This window comes from Zalophus californianus, chromosome X (assembly GCF_009762305.2).
Source record: "Zalophus californianus isolate mZalCal1 chromosome X, mZalCal1.pri.v2, whole genome shotgun sequence".
In the NCBI taxonomy this organism is placed as follows: Eukaryota; Metazoa; Chordata; class Mammalia; order Carnivora; family Otariidae; genus Zalophus; species Zalophus californianus.
The window spans coordinates 68,866,515-68,882,518 of NC_045612.1; the positions used below are offsets into that span (position 1 = coordinate 68,866,515).

Below are 16,004 nucleotides of genomic sequence, written 5' to 3' on the forward strand. Positions count from 1 at the left end.
GGCAGATTCAATGCAAAGAGAAGGCAAGGTTGCAGTCTTGCGGCCAGAGGCCTAGAGAGCGAAGGCTATGCCCTGCAGCCCTGCCTGTCTTAGGGAAGAAGACCAAGTCAGCCCCACACCAAAGTGGGAGAGGTGGAGGCCGGCATTCTGGCTGAGGCCAGACGAGGCATCCCACAGATAGTGGAGAGGCTCCAGACGAGGCATCCCACAGATAGTGGAGAGGCTCGGCGCCGGGGAGGGAAGGCTCAGGTTGGGGGAGGCGTGGATTGAGTCTCAGGGCCCAGCCTGCCAGCTGCCTTACACTCCTCTGGCAGGAGACCTCGGAGACCGCCTCCCTGCTTGCTTTGGGGTTCAGCTCAGAGGGCACAGAGATCTGCTCGCTCCCTCAGAGTGGTAGAGGCCGGCCTGGCCTGGCTGGGTCATAACCACCGCAAGCAAAGAGACGCCCGCCCACCCCACTCGCACTCCCTCCCTTCCCCTCTCTCTCTCCAACAGACACACACGCCGGCCTTGTGTTTGACTCTTCGCTCAGTCACCAGGATTCTTAAAGTGTTTTTGACAGAAAACACCTCCGCTCCCTGTACAGGAACAGGGGCTGCTGCGGAGATCCGCAGTACGGTATTTCTCTCAAAGCCCTCCCAGCCTCCCAACTCTCTCCTCTCTCCATGACTTCGCACCGCCTCCAAAAAAAATCTGCAAATATTTCCCCCCACTACACATGGTCAGCATACTTAAAAAAAAAAAAAAAACCCAAAAGGTGCGTCCGGATTTGTACCAGGGCTAAAAAGTTCATTCCTTGCCTGTGATCAATGAATATCCCAGGTCCCACCCAAGGGACGTCTTGCGCCTAGTCTCCATAGGTAAGGGTGCCCTGAGCCCCGCAACCCGCGCCTTAGCAGCGCCGTGGGCAAGGGACAAGGGGGAGGAGTCGAAGCAGAAAGCTGAAGGGGCGCCTCCGACCGAGAGGTCAGGAGTCGGCGGCAGTGGGAGCCGAGGACACCCTTGCCCAGTATGCCAGGAGGGGCGCGCGGGGCCACTCACCTGCTTGGAACTCCACTTGGCGATTTTTCTCTCTTTCCTCCTGCAGCAGCATGGAGTAGAGGATCCCAAAAGAGTTCTGGATGCCAAAGATGGAGCCGTTGCACCAGGTGGCAGCGAAGACCACCATCCAGCCGAAGCCACCTTCGGGGGGCTGAAAGCCGCGCGCGGTGCCGCGGGTCTCCACGGTGGGCGTGGACTTGGATTCATGCACTGGCTCGGGCTCAAATTCCAACTCCGGCAAGGGTGCAGGGTCCGGTAGGGGCTGGGGCTCCGGCTGCGGCTCGGGTGGGGGCACTGGCACCGGCTCCGGCTCGGGCTCTGGCTCGGGGCTACCCACCCACTCCTGCTGTTCCTGGTCTGCTTCCCGCCAGGGCCCCTTGGCTTCCTTGCTCGCCAGGCTTTGCAGCGCCATCTCGGCAGGGGGACTGTGGCTGCTCCGGCGGGAGGAGCCGCTGTGTGGCTGGTACTTGTTTCTGCTGCTTCTGCTGCCGCTGCTGCCGCTGCCGCCGCTGCCGCCGCCGCTCCGAGCACTGCTGCCGCCGCTGCCTCCTCCTCCCGGCTCCGCGCCCCAGCTGGCCCGCCTGTCCCGCGACAGACGGTCCCTAGAGTCCTCTCCTCCTCCTCCCACGTCCAACCCCCCTTCTGCTCTCCCCATGTCATCTCTCTCCTCCCCCTCCTCTTCTCCCCCCCACCTCTTCCTCCCTCAACAGGCAGCCGCTACAGCCTTGCTCTTCTCCCTAGCCCTTCCTGCTCCCCATACTCGCCTACCTACCCTAGCCACTGCTCCCTACCTCAACTTCCTTTCCAAACTACTGAATGCTGTCCTCCTTATCCAGATACCCAGTAGAGGGAGAGTTTAAATGGTTTTTCCATAAACTATCCTGCTCCCCCTCCCTTCTTCTCCCCACGGGTTCCAAACAGGCATTGATCACCCCAGAATTTCCAGGGAAGACCCCACTGTCCTTTTCTCCCACTCTCTTCTTCCTCACAAGCAGCCTGGAACTGAGGTGGTCCCGAGGACCCCAGGACAAAAGTTGGACTGTGAGAGACCCCACCCTGCCCTCAGGAATCTCTTTGTCCCCCACTTGGGCTTGCGGAGAGCGACCTGGAGGGGAAAACCCAGACTTCGGACAGAAGGTGGGCACAATCTTCTAGAGCCGGGGGCTCAGCCTCCCACGGTCCTGCGCAACCCCCACCCCCACCCCCAATCTCTCCCCCTTCGCCCCCGCCCTTCCCGGCAAATCCCTGGCGGGGCGCGAAGGGGAGGAGAAAGCCCGGCAGCGAGGCCCGCCCCTCCGGGCAGTCAATCAGGGTTTTGTTTGCGCCAACCTGGAGCCCAGAGGAGCGGTAGAGGGCCGGGTCTGGTCCGGGGGCTGGGCCAGGAAGGGAGGGAGGTGCAGTGACACCGGAGGGGGCCGGGCCCAGGCGGGACCGGAGCCCAAGCTCAGCTTAGGCTCCTCCCGGCTCTCTGTCCTGCAGTGGGGAACTAGGAGTCGACGCCAGGTCAAGCAGCCAGTTGGGCAAGGGCCGATCTTCCCGCCCTCCGGACTCCGCCGAGCCTCTTGCGGAGGGTGTCTTTCCACCGCCCCCTTCCGCCCACCTCAGGCTTAGAGACGTGAGAGTCTCGCTGAATGTCCCAGACTAAGGCCCCAGGCCCGCGAGGATAAGGGAGATTTTGCTCCCCAGACAGCGCACGGGTCCCAAGAGGTGGGATGGGTGATCTGCCCTGTGGGCGGCCCGGCTCCCTGCCGGAGTGCGCTGCTGCGACCAGCCTCAGCCCTGGGGACCCGCCCCACGATCCCGGGAAGTTCTGCCTCCCCTGAGGGCCCACGCGTCTAATGCACTAATCATGAGGTCGCGGTGTGGTTACTAAGCTACTCCTCTCTCCACCAGCAGGCGGGAGAGCGCCAGGCTGTTTCTACCCGGCATCTCATTAACCTTCTTCCCGGGTGAAGACTGTATGGCCGGTGAAAATGCAGCTCAGGGCTCTGCCAGATGCCCACGAACACAGAGTTACTAAGCACGTAAGAGCGGGCTGAATAGAGGGTTTTCGAGGAGCTTGCCTGTCTTGAAAGGAATCCGTCTAAATTCACAAATCACGGAGGCTATACCAGTCAGCAGAGCAGGCATTGATTGAGCGAATAAGAGCGCCTTTACTGCCACCTTTTTAGTCAAGGGTCTCACCTACTTTTTCCAAGCACAAAACCTGAGGCTCAACGAAGTCAAGGCATTTTTTAGCCTAAGGTCATGGGACAAGTCAAGTACAAGCTGGAATTCAAGGCAGGTCTCCATACATCAAAGCCTCACACATTTCCTAAGCTTCACCACAGCAGGCTAGGGCTTGGCACTTTGGGAGAGGGACAAAGGAAGGAAGACAGGATTTGGCTGAGAAATCACAGTAGGCTTCTGGGAGAGGTTGTGGCCTAGATGGGCCTTGAATGTTGAGAAGGATTTTAACAGTCTGGGGGTAGGGTGGGGTGTCCCTGCCTAAAAGAGACAAAGCACAGAGGCATAGAAGGCCTCTACTCATGGAAAAGAGGTAAGTGAAAGTTAATCAGGCCAAAGAGTTAATATTTATGTTACCCCTTCCAGGAAACATTTACATTTTAATAAAAATCCACAATGCTTTAGCCATGAGTGACAAATCATGCACATAATGGGCACTAGGGCTTAAGATTTGCCTTTTAGTCAGGGGTCTCACCATACACATGACCAACTATTGCCCCAGGGGACACTAGCCTTGGTTTCCATTTGCAGGGAACCTGAATAAAACCCTGAAAAAAGGTTGTTTCCAATCCCACAACTAAGACTAGACCTGGAGTCATGCAGCTCATCTTATACCCTACTGTCTAAATTCTGTTTCCTCGTTGTTTAAATGGGTTTTTAGATCACCGGAGTGGGGGGTGAGGGTGGATAATAACACTCACTGAGAATCTCCTATGAACCTAGCACTATGTTAGCCCTCTACATACACGCTCTTATATAATCATAACAACCCTATAAGGTCGGGATGGATTCGTGCCTATATTATAACTGAGGAAACAGGGACTCTAAGAGGTTAAGTCAGTTGCTTAAGTCTACAAAGCCAGTAAGAGGTAGCACAGGAATTTTTGCTTATTTGTGTGAGCTTCAAAGTATATGTCCCTCCCAGAAGACAGGATCCTGTAACCACCATCCCACTATTCTAGGAACACATGCAATATCTACCATTTCAATCCTTTTTAATGGCTAGAGTACTGGTATGAGAAGATCTGGGTTCTAATCTTGATTCTACCATTGCATACCTGTGTGGTTCTAAGCACATCGTTTTCCCTTTTTGAGCTTCAGTTTCTTTATTGCACAATGGAGCTAATACCTACTTCACAGTTATTAAATGGCATGCTGAGAAGTATAGGCTTTATTTTGGATATACAAGGGAGCCACTGAAGATTTTTGAGTAGGAGACTAACATCAAATCTACATTTTAGAAAGAAAACTGTGGTGACCGCGTAGAGAGATACTGTGGCTTGGACAGATAAGAGGTAAGGAAACCAAGCAGGTTAAAAAAATGTTGATAATATGAAATAGGGCAGTGACTGTGAGGATAAAGAAAAAAGGATGACTCTGTGAACCACTGTTATAAAAGAGTTGACAGATTTGGGTACTGAGGGAAAAAGAAGAAACAAAGATGATGCTGACATTTGTTGCTTGAGTGAAGGAAAAAGTGGTAATAGTGTTAACAAAGATTGGGAATTAGGAGCCAAATCAGGTCTGACATGCCTGTGACTTCCGTTCTTTTTCTAAATAATCCTATCAATTACAGCTCTAAAATGCAACTTTAATCATGATATTTCTCCGGGCGCCTGGGTGGCTCAGTCGTTAAGTGTCTGCCTTCGGCTCAGGTCATGATCCCAGGGTCCTGGGATGGAGCCCCGCATCAGGCTCCCTGCTCAGCAGGAAGCCTGCTTCTCCCTCTCCCCTTCCCCCTGCTTGTGTTCCCTCTCTCGCTGTGTCTCTCTCTGTCAAATAAATAAATAAAATCTTTTTTAAAAAGAGCATTAATCATATTTCTCTGCTCTAAAAACTTCCAATGATTCTCCATTTGAATCTTAAGTTTAAATTCCTCAGCCAGGCATAAAAGGTCCTTTATGGTTTGGGACCAGCCTTATTCACTCAGCAAATATTTACTAAGAGCCTCTGTCTGCCAGGCTCTATACTAAATATCAAAGACACACACAAAAAAAAACCTGGTGCCTGTTTCTGAGGATCTTATATTCAACCTGTCTAGCACCATTCTCCGTCATTTTGTTCCCCTCTTTTCTTCCATTCATGCCAGGCTCCAAACACGCTGGATTACCTACCATTTCATGACTTATGGGCACCTGCTGATTTCTCAGCCCTCTCCACTGATTCTTCCCACTGTTCTCCAGTTGAAATTTTATGCCTTTCCTGAATCTCCAGAGTCAGTTCCACAAAGCAAACAGGAGGGTTAGTGCTGAATTGAGGAGGCATGTCTCTTGCCTTTCTTATGCCATTCAGCCATTCATTTCACAAATAGTTATTTTGAGCAACTATTGTGTGCCAGTCACTATGTCAGGTGCTGGAAACATACAATGGTCCTTGTCCTGGTGGAGTTTACATTCTAGTGGGAACTATTAATAATTATAATTACCATTTATTGAACTTGACTCCACTAGACTGGATGAAGACATTTTGAGATTGAGGAAAAGGGAAAGGAAGGATGTAAAGGATGAGACAAAGTTGAGAATGAGGTGGTAGAGGTAGGGCTGGTGTCTCAAGATGAATGAATTTTTCTACAAATTTCTAAGTCAGACTTAGTCAACAAACATCATCAATAGCAAAAAAAAAAAAAAACTCTTTAGAAAGCACCTACTATGTATAGATCTGTTCAGCTTGGCTCATGCTCATGACAAGTAAGTAAGGTGTGGCCCCTGTAAGCCCTTTAAATTATTTTACTTGTCTGACTGTGGACTTTAGGAAACTCTAGTGGAGGTCTCTGGTTTATACTGCAGCTGAATGAATGTGCTTTCTTTCTGGCCCTGACAGAAATAATCCCACAGTGGAATCATTCCAATTGTTTATGCCCTTGATTACTCATACTAGTGGGCGAAGCAAAGCAGTGGTTCGCTGACTTGGTCGCACATCCGAATCACCTAAAGACTTTTTATAACAGTACTGCCTCCTGGGTCCCAATCCACACTTGCTGAACCAGAATACCTGAGGGTGGGAGCCAGGAATTCATAGTTTTAACAAGTCTCCCAGTAATATAGATGCACTGTCAGATTTCAAATCCACTACCCAAAACAATAATAACCCAAAATTTTGATCTCAAAGACTAGAATAATTTCTGTAAAATTTCTCCCAGAACTTTTGGGACCAACATAAGGATATCAATTGTTAATGTTGCCGTGTGAGGACATGTGTCATTACTAGCATATCATTAATGAAATGATATTTTAACATTGAAATAATGAAAATTTAGAAAGGCCATAGTCTTTTACTAAGAAGTCTCTCTCAAGAAAAGTCAGTGGGCAACAATTTTTCTCATGTGTCAACAAACTGATGAAAATGTCAGACTGTCATGGATCTGCAGATTAGTGCTTGGGATTCACTGGACCATACAACCTTTGAAAGCCCTGCGATCCTTGACATTCTCTATTTTAGGCCAAAGGTACTTCCTTGCTTTGAGCCTCTTCTATGCTCAAATAGAACTTTTCTGGCTAGAGTAGAATTCAGTAGTTCAGAATTCAGTAGTTCATTCTCATTATCCCCCTGCTCTGTGCCTAACTCATCCTAACTACTTGAGAATGGATGATGTACTGAGACCTTTCTCGAGAAGGTGAGTACATATTTTTTTCTCCTTTACTCACTTTCTTTATTCATCTCTATGAGGGTAACTTAACAGTCCTGATGATACAGCACCACCCTTGAATCCAAGAGCCAAGTGAGGTTGATTGTGAAAATGACACAGAGTGTTCTAGTAGTGGCAAAAGTAGTCCAAAAGCAGAGAAGACTTAGGTTTTATTGTTCATAATCAGGAAACAGTACTGATGGGAACCCATATTACTGGGAAACAAATTTGAATATTGACACATTCTTATGGCCAAAGTGGAGGCATGGAAAGGAAAAGATATTGGATGTAGTCTGATTTCAGCTTAAGCCAACAGGCTATTCATAATAATATGTGCATTAAAAACAAATCAATTGGCCATATGCATGGATCCTGCTTCCTGAATGCCAAGGAAGCAATTCTCCTCCATAATTGGTCTATTATTAGAGCAAGCTTAGAAGGGAAAAGATGACAGAAGCAGCAAAGCATTATAAAAAAGAATGAGATAAGAAATACTTAACCCTCTGAGGGTCAAAAGAGAACAGCAAAACTTGAAGTGAGAGAAAGGATGAAATGGACTGGTTTCTTGATTATATCCAAGGGAAAAATGGAACGGGGTTTTAATTTTTTTTAATTTTTTAAAAGATTTTATTTATTTATTTGACAGAGAGAGACACAGCGAGAGAGGGGACGCAAGCAGGGGGAGTGGGAGAGGGAGAAGCAGGCCTCCTGTGGAGCAGGGAGCCCGATGTGGGGCTCGATCCTAGGACCCTGGGATTATGACCTGAGCCGAAGGCAGACGATTAACTATCTGAGCCACCCAGGCGCCCTGGAATGGGGTTTTTAAGCCTTTTATTAATTTATTCATTTTTTATTCATTCAAGAGGTATTTACTGAGAGCCTACTATATGCTAAATATTGTGCTAAACCCTGGTTGAAAATGTCCTATCCTGAGAAGTGGAACGGGCTGGAACAGAAGTGTCTGAGGTGTCTGGTTGCAATGCAGTGTAAAGAATGGGTCTTGCCTGGGGGCACCTGGGTGGCTCAGTGGGTTAAGCATCTACCTTCAGCTCAGGTCATGATCCCGGAGTCCTGGGATTGAGACCCACATGGGAGTCTGCTTTTCCGTCTCCCTCTGCTTCTCTCTCTCCCTGTCAAATAAATTAAAAAAAAAAAAGAATGGGTCTTGCCTGTGTTGCATCTCAGTTTCCTTTCATAGACTGTGACTTCACTGAACATAGGGTCAGCATTATTTATTTTTGTAACCTTAGTTAAATTTAACATGATACCTGATACAAAGAAGGTGCAATCAATCAATCAATCAATCAATTTTGTTACTTCATCTAACAAAACCCATACACATTAAGGATGAGGCTCATCTTTCCGGTTTGTTGTGAGGATTAGAAATAAAATATGGGAAGCACCTAGCATAGTACCTGGTATGTAGTAGGCACTCAATAAATGTTAGCATGTAGTACTACATGGTCAATTAATGTTAACAGGAAGATGTTTTGAAGATTCTCTTCACTGAGAAAAGAAGAAAACAATTTAGTATGTTCTTTGGCATTGGTGTAGTTCCAAAATCTAGAAAAAACATAAAATGTCAGAGCTGGAAGGGACCTTCCACAAAGTCCAAACTCCTCATTTAACAGATGGGAAAACTGAAGCCTAAAGAAAAAAAAGGACTTATTTAAGGTGCCATCTAATTTATCTAAGCTTTTCCTTCTAGTTACCCCAAATCCTGGTGGAAGGCAATATGATATATATATATAGTAGGTGCATCATTTTACAATCGGCACAGAATAAGATTATTAAATCATTTGCCCAAAGACCTATGATTCACACTGTGGCTGTCTGGGTCCAGAGTCTATGATTTTAACCACTACACTTTTCTATCACAGAACTTATAAAATTATATTAAAATTACCCATTTAACATGTCTCCCCACTAGAACCTAAGCTCTCTGAGGGAATAACACTGTCTGACTTCCACTGTGGATAGATATTAGTTCACTTAACAAATATTTACTGAACAACTATTATACACTAGGACTTTCTAGGCCTAAAAAGCAGGCCATATCTTTAAGCCAGATTATCTAGCTCTGTGGTACTGTTGATGTTCATTTCCCTTTTGCTATATCCTTCCCTTTATTATTGTCTTGTTGAACATTTTAGCTTAGTCACATCTGTTCTATAGAGCAAACAGTTCTGTACCCATGCTTGAGCTAGGTTGTTAAAGGAGAATAATTAGTGAGAAGCTTCAGGGGGAACGTGCAATATTAGAGATGTGATGAGAACTGGGAGTTCCCTACAACTGGATAGGCTTCTTTCAGTAAAGGCTTTTTAGGAATTACATGGGATAGGTGTTTTGTTTTGTTCAATTTAGGAAGTGCTCTGGTCTTATAATATCTTTTGCCTGCCTCCTCCCATTTGGCCTTCTAAGAATTCACAGTGTAGCTGGAGAGATAAGTCATATATATCTAGTAAGATAATTCCCCCAAGCATCAAGTCAGTAGTAGAAACACTAACTGCTGAAGAGACCATAGGACAGCAAGGTGAGGGGGACTTGGTGGGGTGGGGCAGGGTGGGGTTCAGTGTAGCAGAGGGAGGCTAGGAGTAGACATTGTGTGCCTACATTCTCAGATTTTGTCTGGCCCATCTCTTTGGGGGTGATTTCTCAGACTCCAAGATAGCCACTGACGTAGGGCCTTTAGGAACCCCAAGGACCTTGCACAGAAAATTTCTAGAGAGTAAGAGACAGAAAAATGAAACAGTGGTGGGCCTTAAGGTCAGAACCACGTATAAGAAACTGAGTTAGAGAGTGACTGGTATGGTCTGGCCCAGGGGCCAAGTTTCAAGTCCAACTTGCTGACCCTGCAGATAAATAAAGCTAGTTAAAGGGCAGGAAAATATTATTCAAATGGAGCAGGGGTAAGGGTGCAAGGGGCAGGGGGCAAGGGAGTTGGGTGGAGGGTAAGAACAAAGAAGAGACAGTTTATTTTTCTCCTTCAGTACATATTTACAGAGTTCCTTCTATGCCTGACTAAACTGTTTTCTAGGGCCTTTTTTTGGATGAGGGAAGGGACAAGGAGGAGGAGTGTATTTTGTTAAAACTTTCTGAGACCTGGAGATGTTAATCTACTTGCCCAAAGAAATGCTGTGAGTGGACCAGAACCCTTGTCTCTTAGCTCCTAACCACAGGACATCTCTCCATGCCACACTACCTCCTATTATGTCATTCAACTCCTTAAAAACCTGAGAAGGTTCCTTACTGCCTAAAGAATAAAGTCCAGGGGTGCCTGGGTGCTCAGTCATTAAGCGTCTGCCTTTGGTTCAGGTCATGATCCCAGGGTCCTGGGATTGAGCCCCGTGTTGGGCTCCCTGCTCAGTGGGAGCCTGCTTCTCACTCTCTTCCCCACTTGTGCTCTCTCTCTCGCTATCTCTGTCACTATCTGTTTCTCTCTTAAATAAATAAATAAAATCTTAAAAAAAAAAAAGAAGAAGAAAGTCCAAACTCCGGGGCTGCCACATTGGGGCCCTCATTATGCAGGTCCTGTTCAACTCTCCATTGGTTCCTGAGCCACTTCCCACAATGGGATTTAAACCCAAACAGCATAAAGCTCTTTCCTGCCTTACTGGCCCCAAATGCCCATGTCTCTTTTTTGGCAACTTCTTCCTCCCCAAATTGAAATTATTTTACCATTAACGCCTACATACCCACCACTGGATTCTACCATTAACATTTTTACTATATTTGCTTTAACACATATTTGTCCATCTAACTCTCCATTGACCTATACCAATCCATCTTATTTTTAATGCATTTTGAAATAAACTGAAGACATCAGCACACATTTCCCCCAATGCAGAAATATTTGTAAATACATGCAGAAGCACGTATATTACTAGCTAGATTTCAATTTTCTTGCATTTTTTTCTTTTTTTTTAATTTTATTTATTTATTTGACAGAGAGACACAGCGAGAGCAGGAACACAAGCAGGGGGAGTGGGAGAGGGAGAAGCAGGCTTCCCGCCGAGCAGGGAGCCCGACGTGGGACTCGATCCCAGGACCCCGGGATCATGACCCGAGCCGAAGGCAGACGCTTAACGACTGAGCCACCCAGGCACCCACATTTTTTTCTTTTGAAGTAAAATTTACATACAGTGGAATACATAAATCTTAAAGGAACATTTGCTGTCTTTTGACAAATGCATATGCCTCTATAACCCACTGCTTTATCAAGATATAGAGCATTACCATCACCCCCAGAAACTTCCCTCAAGTTCCTTCTCAGTCAAACCTCCACCTCATTAGTTGTGTCTTTTCTAGGGATTCATATAAATGGAATAATATAGTATGTAACCTCTCGAGTATGGTGTCTTTCACAGCATAATGCTTTTGAGATTTAGCCATGCTGTGCTGGGAAATATTGCATTGCTTCTGTATTGTATTCACCAGTTGATGGGTAGCTAGGTTGTTTCTAGTTTGGGACTATTATGAATAAAGCTATAATGAACATTTGTACACAAGTCTTTTCATGGATATATTTTCATTTCTTTTGGGTAGATACCTGTAAGTGGAACTGTTAGGTGCTACAAACATTGGGGTGCAGCTGCCCCTTTGGATTGATACATTTGCATCTTTGGGGTAAATACCTAGTAGTGCAATTGCTGGGTCATAGGATAGTTCTATTTTTAACTTTTTGAGGAACCTCCCTACTGTTCTCCAGGGTGGTTGCACCAGTTTGCATTCCCACCAACAGTATAAGAGTGTTCTCGCCAACACCTGTTGTTTCTTGTGTTGTTGATTTTAGCCATTCTGATAGGTATAAGGTGATATCTCATTGTAGTTTTGATTTGCATTTCCCTGATGGTAAGTGATGACGAACATTCTTCCATGTGTCTGTTGGCCATTTGTATGTCTTCTTTGGAAAAATGTCTATTCATGTCTTCTGCCCATTTTTTAATTTGATTATTCATTTTTAGGGTGTTGAGTATTCTAAGTTCTTTATATATTTTGGATACTAATAGAATGTCAGTTTAATGGAGGGATGTATTTCTATCTCCAGTATTTAGAAGAGTGCCTAACACATAGGAGATGTTTAATAATTGGATGTCAAGTGAATAATAAGGAAGTCAACAAAGTGGCCTAAGCCTCCACCTTCTGGTCCATACTGCCCTGATGTTTAAAATGTTGTATTAGTGGCTGCTTCTTTCAAGTTATGTTCTTTAAAAATACCAGTCCCCAAAGAAAAGTGACTCACTCAAACTTTCACATGTACATTTTGATTGGCTCATCGCAAAGCAACTTCATGTCCAATATCCTCTTTGATCTATCCAGCAGTTTTCTAAGGTAGGCAGGTCAGGGATTATCATGTTCATTTTGCAAAGGGGAATTGAGACTCAGAAAAGTGAATTTTTTTTTTATTCCAAGTTACTCAACTAATAAATGAAAAAGCCAAGATTTGAACACAGGTTTTCTTATATCCATACAGAAATTTTCCCACTGTAAATGAATTTATCAGATTGGTGAAGGTGGGGGTACTTGAAGGCCCTGGGAATACGAATGGAGTGAGAAAGAACCAGAGAGAAAACTACAAGGGAGAAGAGTTCTGAAGGGAGAGGCAGGGAAAGATAGTTAAGAACAAGTCCGGTGCTATCTGCCCCTCTCCCTACTCATTGCCTCAGGAGTCCCAGTTTTAGCAGGAAAGCCAAGCCTGGTACCTACATCAGTGGAGCTCCCTCAGAGTGAACACTTCCCTGCCTGAGAAGAAGCCAATCCAGGGAATACTTGTGAAGGAAACAATAGTTCAGATCTTCTTCCTATTAGAAGATTTAGTTTTAGGGGTTTGGAAATTTGGGGAGGCAGAGATGGTGGTAAAAGTAGCCCTCAGAGTCCTGCAGCCAATTGACAACAAAATCCCTATGTTCATATTTCTGGGGAGGAACCACATGTGTGAAGGAGGTGGGAGTGGGGCCCAGCTTCCCATCCAACTAGGGAAAGCCAAATGGAGGTACCAGAATCAGATGATAATAAACTGTTAGAACCCCATTTCTAGCATTTCCTTTTTGAAGTGCCTCATGAACAAGTTTGGGCAGGGGAGGAGGTTGGTAAGAGCCATAGATCAGAGCTCAATACTCTTGGGGTTGAGTTTCTAGCCACATTTAGTTTGTTCATTCCCATTTGGAAGGTAAGTTCTGTGTTTGCACATGAGATGAAGGAACAGGGGGAAGGAAGAGACATTGGTGACAAATGTCAATGGTAAAAAAGAAAGAAAGCAAAGGATTCCATGGCCATGGCCTTTGTCGGGCAATAGGTTGCCAACCTTAGTCTTTGAAGAGTATTTAACTCCTATCAATCCCCATGATTGAGAGAAGAGAAAATTGAGGCTCTGTACTAGGGCTGCTGAGTTTGCATAGGACAAGGCTTGTGTCCACTCTCTTCTTTCCCCACTCACATCAAGCCTTCCTCTGCCTTTGCAGCACCCTGTGCTCCCCATCCCAGCTCTCTAATCAGCTGTTTACTGAGCTGTTTCACCCACTAGAATGTGAGCTCCTTTTTATGTACTCAGGCACATGTACCCCACATTTGCCTTGGCCCTCCTGGGCTACAGTTTCTATACCAATCCTGATTCAGTAATCCAATAGTTTTTTTCTTCTCCTTCCCTTCTTTTCTTTCTTTCCTTCCTTCCTATAGGAGATTCTGGATGGTGGAGAGGCTTCCTAATGCCCTTGGAATCTGGTACAGTGAAAGTAACAAAGGACTAGGAATCAATAGACTTGGGTTTAAGTCCCAGCTCTGTCACTGAGTGACCTTGGGTGAGTCCCTTACCCTTTCTGGGTCTTTTACTGTCTTCACCTGACAACAGAATGAACCAAGATGAGTACTTTCCCAACTGTGCTTTTGGTGCCAGATAGTATCATTTCCCAAAGTGTAATACAAGGGAATGAGACAATTTTAGGTGTTACCAGAAACAAATTTTAAATTTCAATAGCTGTGTTATGTGTTTTAATATGAATTAGAAAAAAATATGCCTAGAGAATTAAAATCTATACTACATAGAATGAGACTGAATATATTTAAGAAAAAAGTGAGTCAATTTAAAGAAACAAATATTATCACACTGGCTGGTAGATATGGTAAAAATAATATAGGTGCTCTGGGTAGAACTGAAAGTTGGATAACACTACCCTAGAATTCTAAGGCATCTCTTCAGGCCAGGGTTGAATGCAAGGCCCCTCACTGGCAACCATCACCACTACCATTTAACCAAAAGAGTTGCACCTTTAATTTGAAGAAATAAGAAACAAGAAAATAAAAATAAAACCTAAGCCTTGGCCCAGGTAATCCCCAAGAGTCCCCCAGTGCTGACATCCAAAGACTAAATCCCAACAGCCAGATTTGAGTGTTCTCCTCGCCTGAGGGGTAATTTGATGGCTATGTCTAAATCAGGTGATTTGAAAAGCTGCCCACTTCCCTGCAGTGTACTGCAAGCTCCAGGGGAAGTTATAGGAAAAAATGTGGAAGCTGCCATTCAAAATTAGCCTTGGGGGCAGGAAGGGGTGGGGGAGGTAATAGTCTCTAAAGTCCAGCTGCCCCCTACTGGCTGTAGACATCAATGTGTATGGTCAGAGAGTTCCTTTTGACCTGGATTAATATTCATTCCAAGCAGCCAGTTCCAGAGCACAGTGGTTTTCAACAAATCTCAGAGAGGGGAGTGGGTTGGGATGGGGATGAACCTGAGAATTCTTCATAGCTCTGGCTTTTATACCTGATCAGGCTGTATACCTTCTTCAGCCCAAAAACAGAATGATAGAAAAGGGCTCAACAAATTCTTGGCCTACCCCAAAATTCAGATGAGTTTGCTTGACTCCCAAGTTCCTCTCAAGAAGTGACTATTAGTGGTTGACCAGACTCATCTTTCCATCCTTACATGTAGTCTCAGAATCAGCTTCTCAGTAACAGAACCACTTGCTACTTAAGCAGCATCAAGAGAGGTCTGGGAAGGATTCAACACCTCATTCCGTAATTCTCATCAGTCCTCACACATCCATGATATTGACAACTGGCGTTTTCTCAAATTTATGCAATATGCTTTGCACACACAACTTGAAGAAAACTTCCCTAATCCCTTCCTCCAACTAGTCCCCTCTACCACCATTAAAAAAAAAAATACCTATTTGCCATTAAAAAAGTGCCCTTGGGGTGCACATAGCATTCATAACTGTTTATATTGGCAAGCATAATATTTGGAAAATTAGGGTATATGAGTCACTGAAAATGATGGAGCAGAGAATGCCAGGTATACAACCCTCCCAAAAAGCAACTAATGAGCTAGAAAAAAAAAAACCTATCTGATTCAGCTTTGGAAAAACTCCGGAATCCAGTCAAAAACGTACAACAAAAGGGAACTTAAAACACCAAAGATTTGGTGAAGAAAGAAAGTGTTGCTTTGTGGTAAGAGATTGCTGTGGTGTTCAATCATTCACTTACCATCCTACATACCTCAAATCAGCAGCAGCTGTGAGGAGAGTAGCTGGCACAACTGGTGCAAGTTGCTGGTGCCAGAGGGAGCAATATGGGCCTTACTCTTAAAGGATTGTGTTATGGGTCTCAACCTGACTAGAGGCTCCCTCAAGAACTGGCATAAAGGTTTCTCTTTGCTATTTCTGAGTCAGAAATCACAGGGCCAGGTGGCTTGCAGGGAGGCCATTGTCACAAGCGTTTAAAGACATAGATATTGGCCACAGCAGCCTGAGGCAAGGGACAACATTTGATACAAGCAATAGATAGACGCTTGGAAAGGAAGAGGCTGGACAGGAGATATATGTGGAAATAAGAAATTTAAAAAGCTTTTATGTATACTAGGGAATAAAGAAATCCATGTGCATAACCAGGACAAGACACATGTGCATAACCAGGACAAGACACATGCTTGCAAAGGCTTGAGGAGACCCAAGCTTTCACTTCTGGCTGGTCTTCATCCTTGACAGGAAAAAAAAGCTAAGGCAGAGTTATAAGTGACCTAGCTAAGCATTGAAAAAGCGCCCCAACACAAAACCAATAGGCAGAGATCAGAAGAGTATTTTTTTGCATTTCTTTCTTCTTCCCTCCCTCCCTCCCTCCCTTTCTC

The 16,004-nt window shown here is 45.3% G+C and overlaps 1 protein-coding gene and 1 long non-coding RNA gene across 3 annotated transcripts in view; one reads left to right on the top strand and one right to left on the bottom strand.

Annotated features, from left to right (window-relative positions):
- Positions 1-1,700, bottom strand: part of SLC16A2 (solute carrier family 16 member 2) — a 121,258-nt gene extending 119,558 nt beyond the window's left edge. Inside the window, exon 1 of one of the 2 annotated variants that reach the window (XM_027608958.2) lies at positions 1,042-1,693. In XM_027608958.2, the coding sequence (XP_027464759.1) occupies positions 1,042-1,453 (412 nt within the window). In that variant the 5' untranslated portion in view covers positions 1,454-1,693. Of the gene's footprint in view, positions 1-1,041 lie in introns of both variants that reach the window. The other variant, XM_027608959.2, reaches the window with a different exon arrangement.
- On the top strand, positions 1,699-13,704 carry LOC113931201. The gene is made up of 3 exons (XR_003522704.1): positions 1,699-2,178; positions 2,938-3,065; positions 13,568-13,704. It is a non-coding gene; the product is annotated as an uncharacterized LOC113931201 (long non-coding RNA).
- Positions 13,705-16,004: the final 2,300 nt, after the last annotated feature.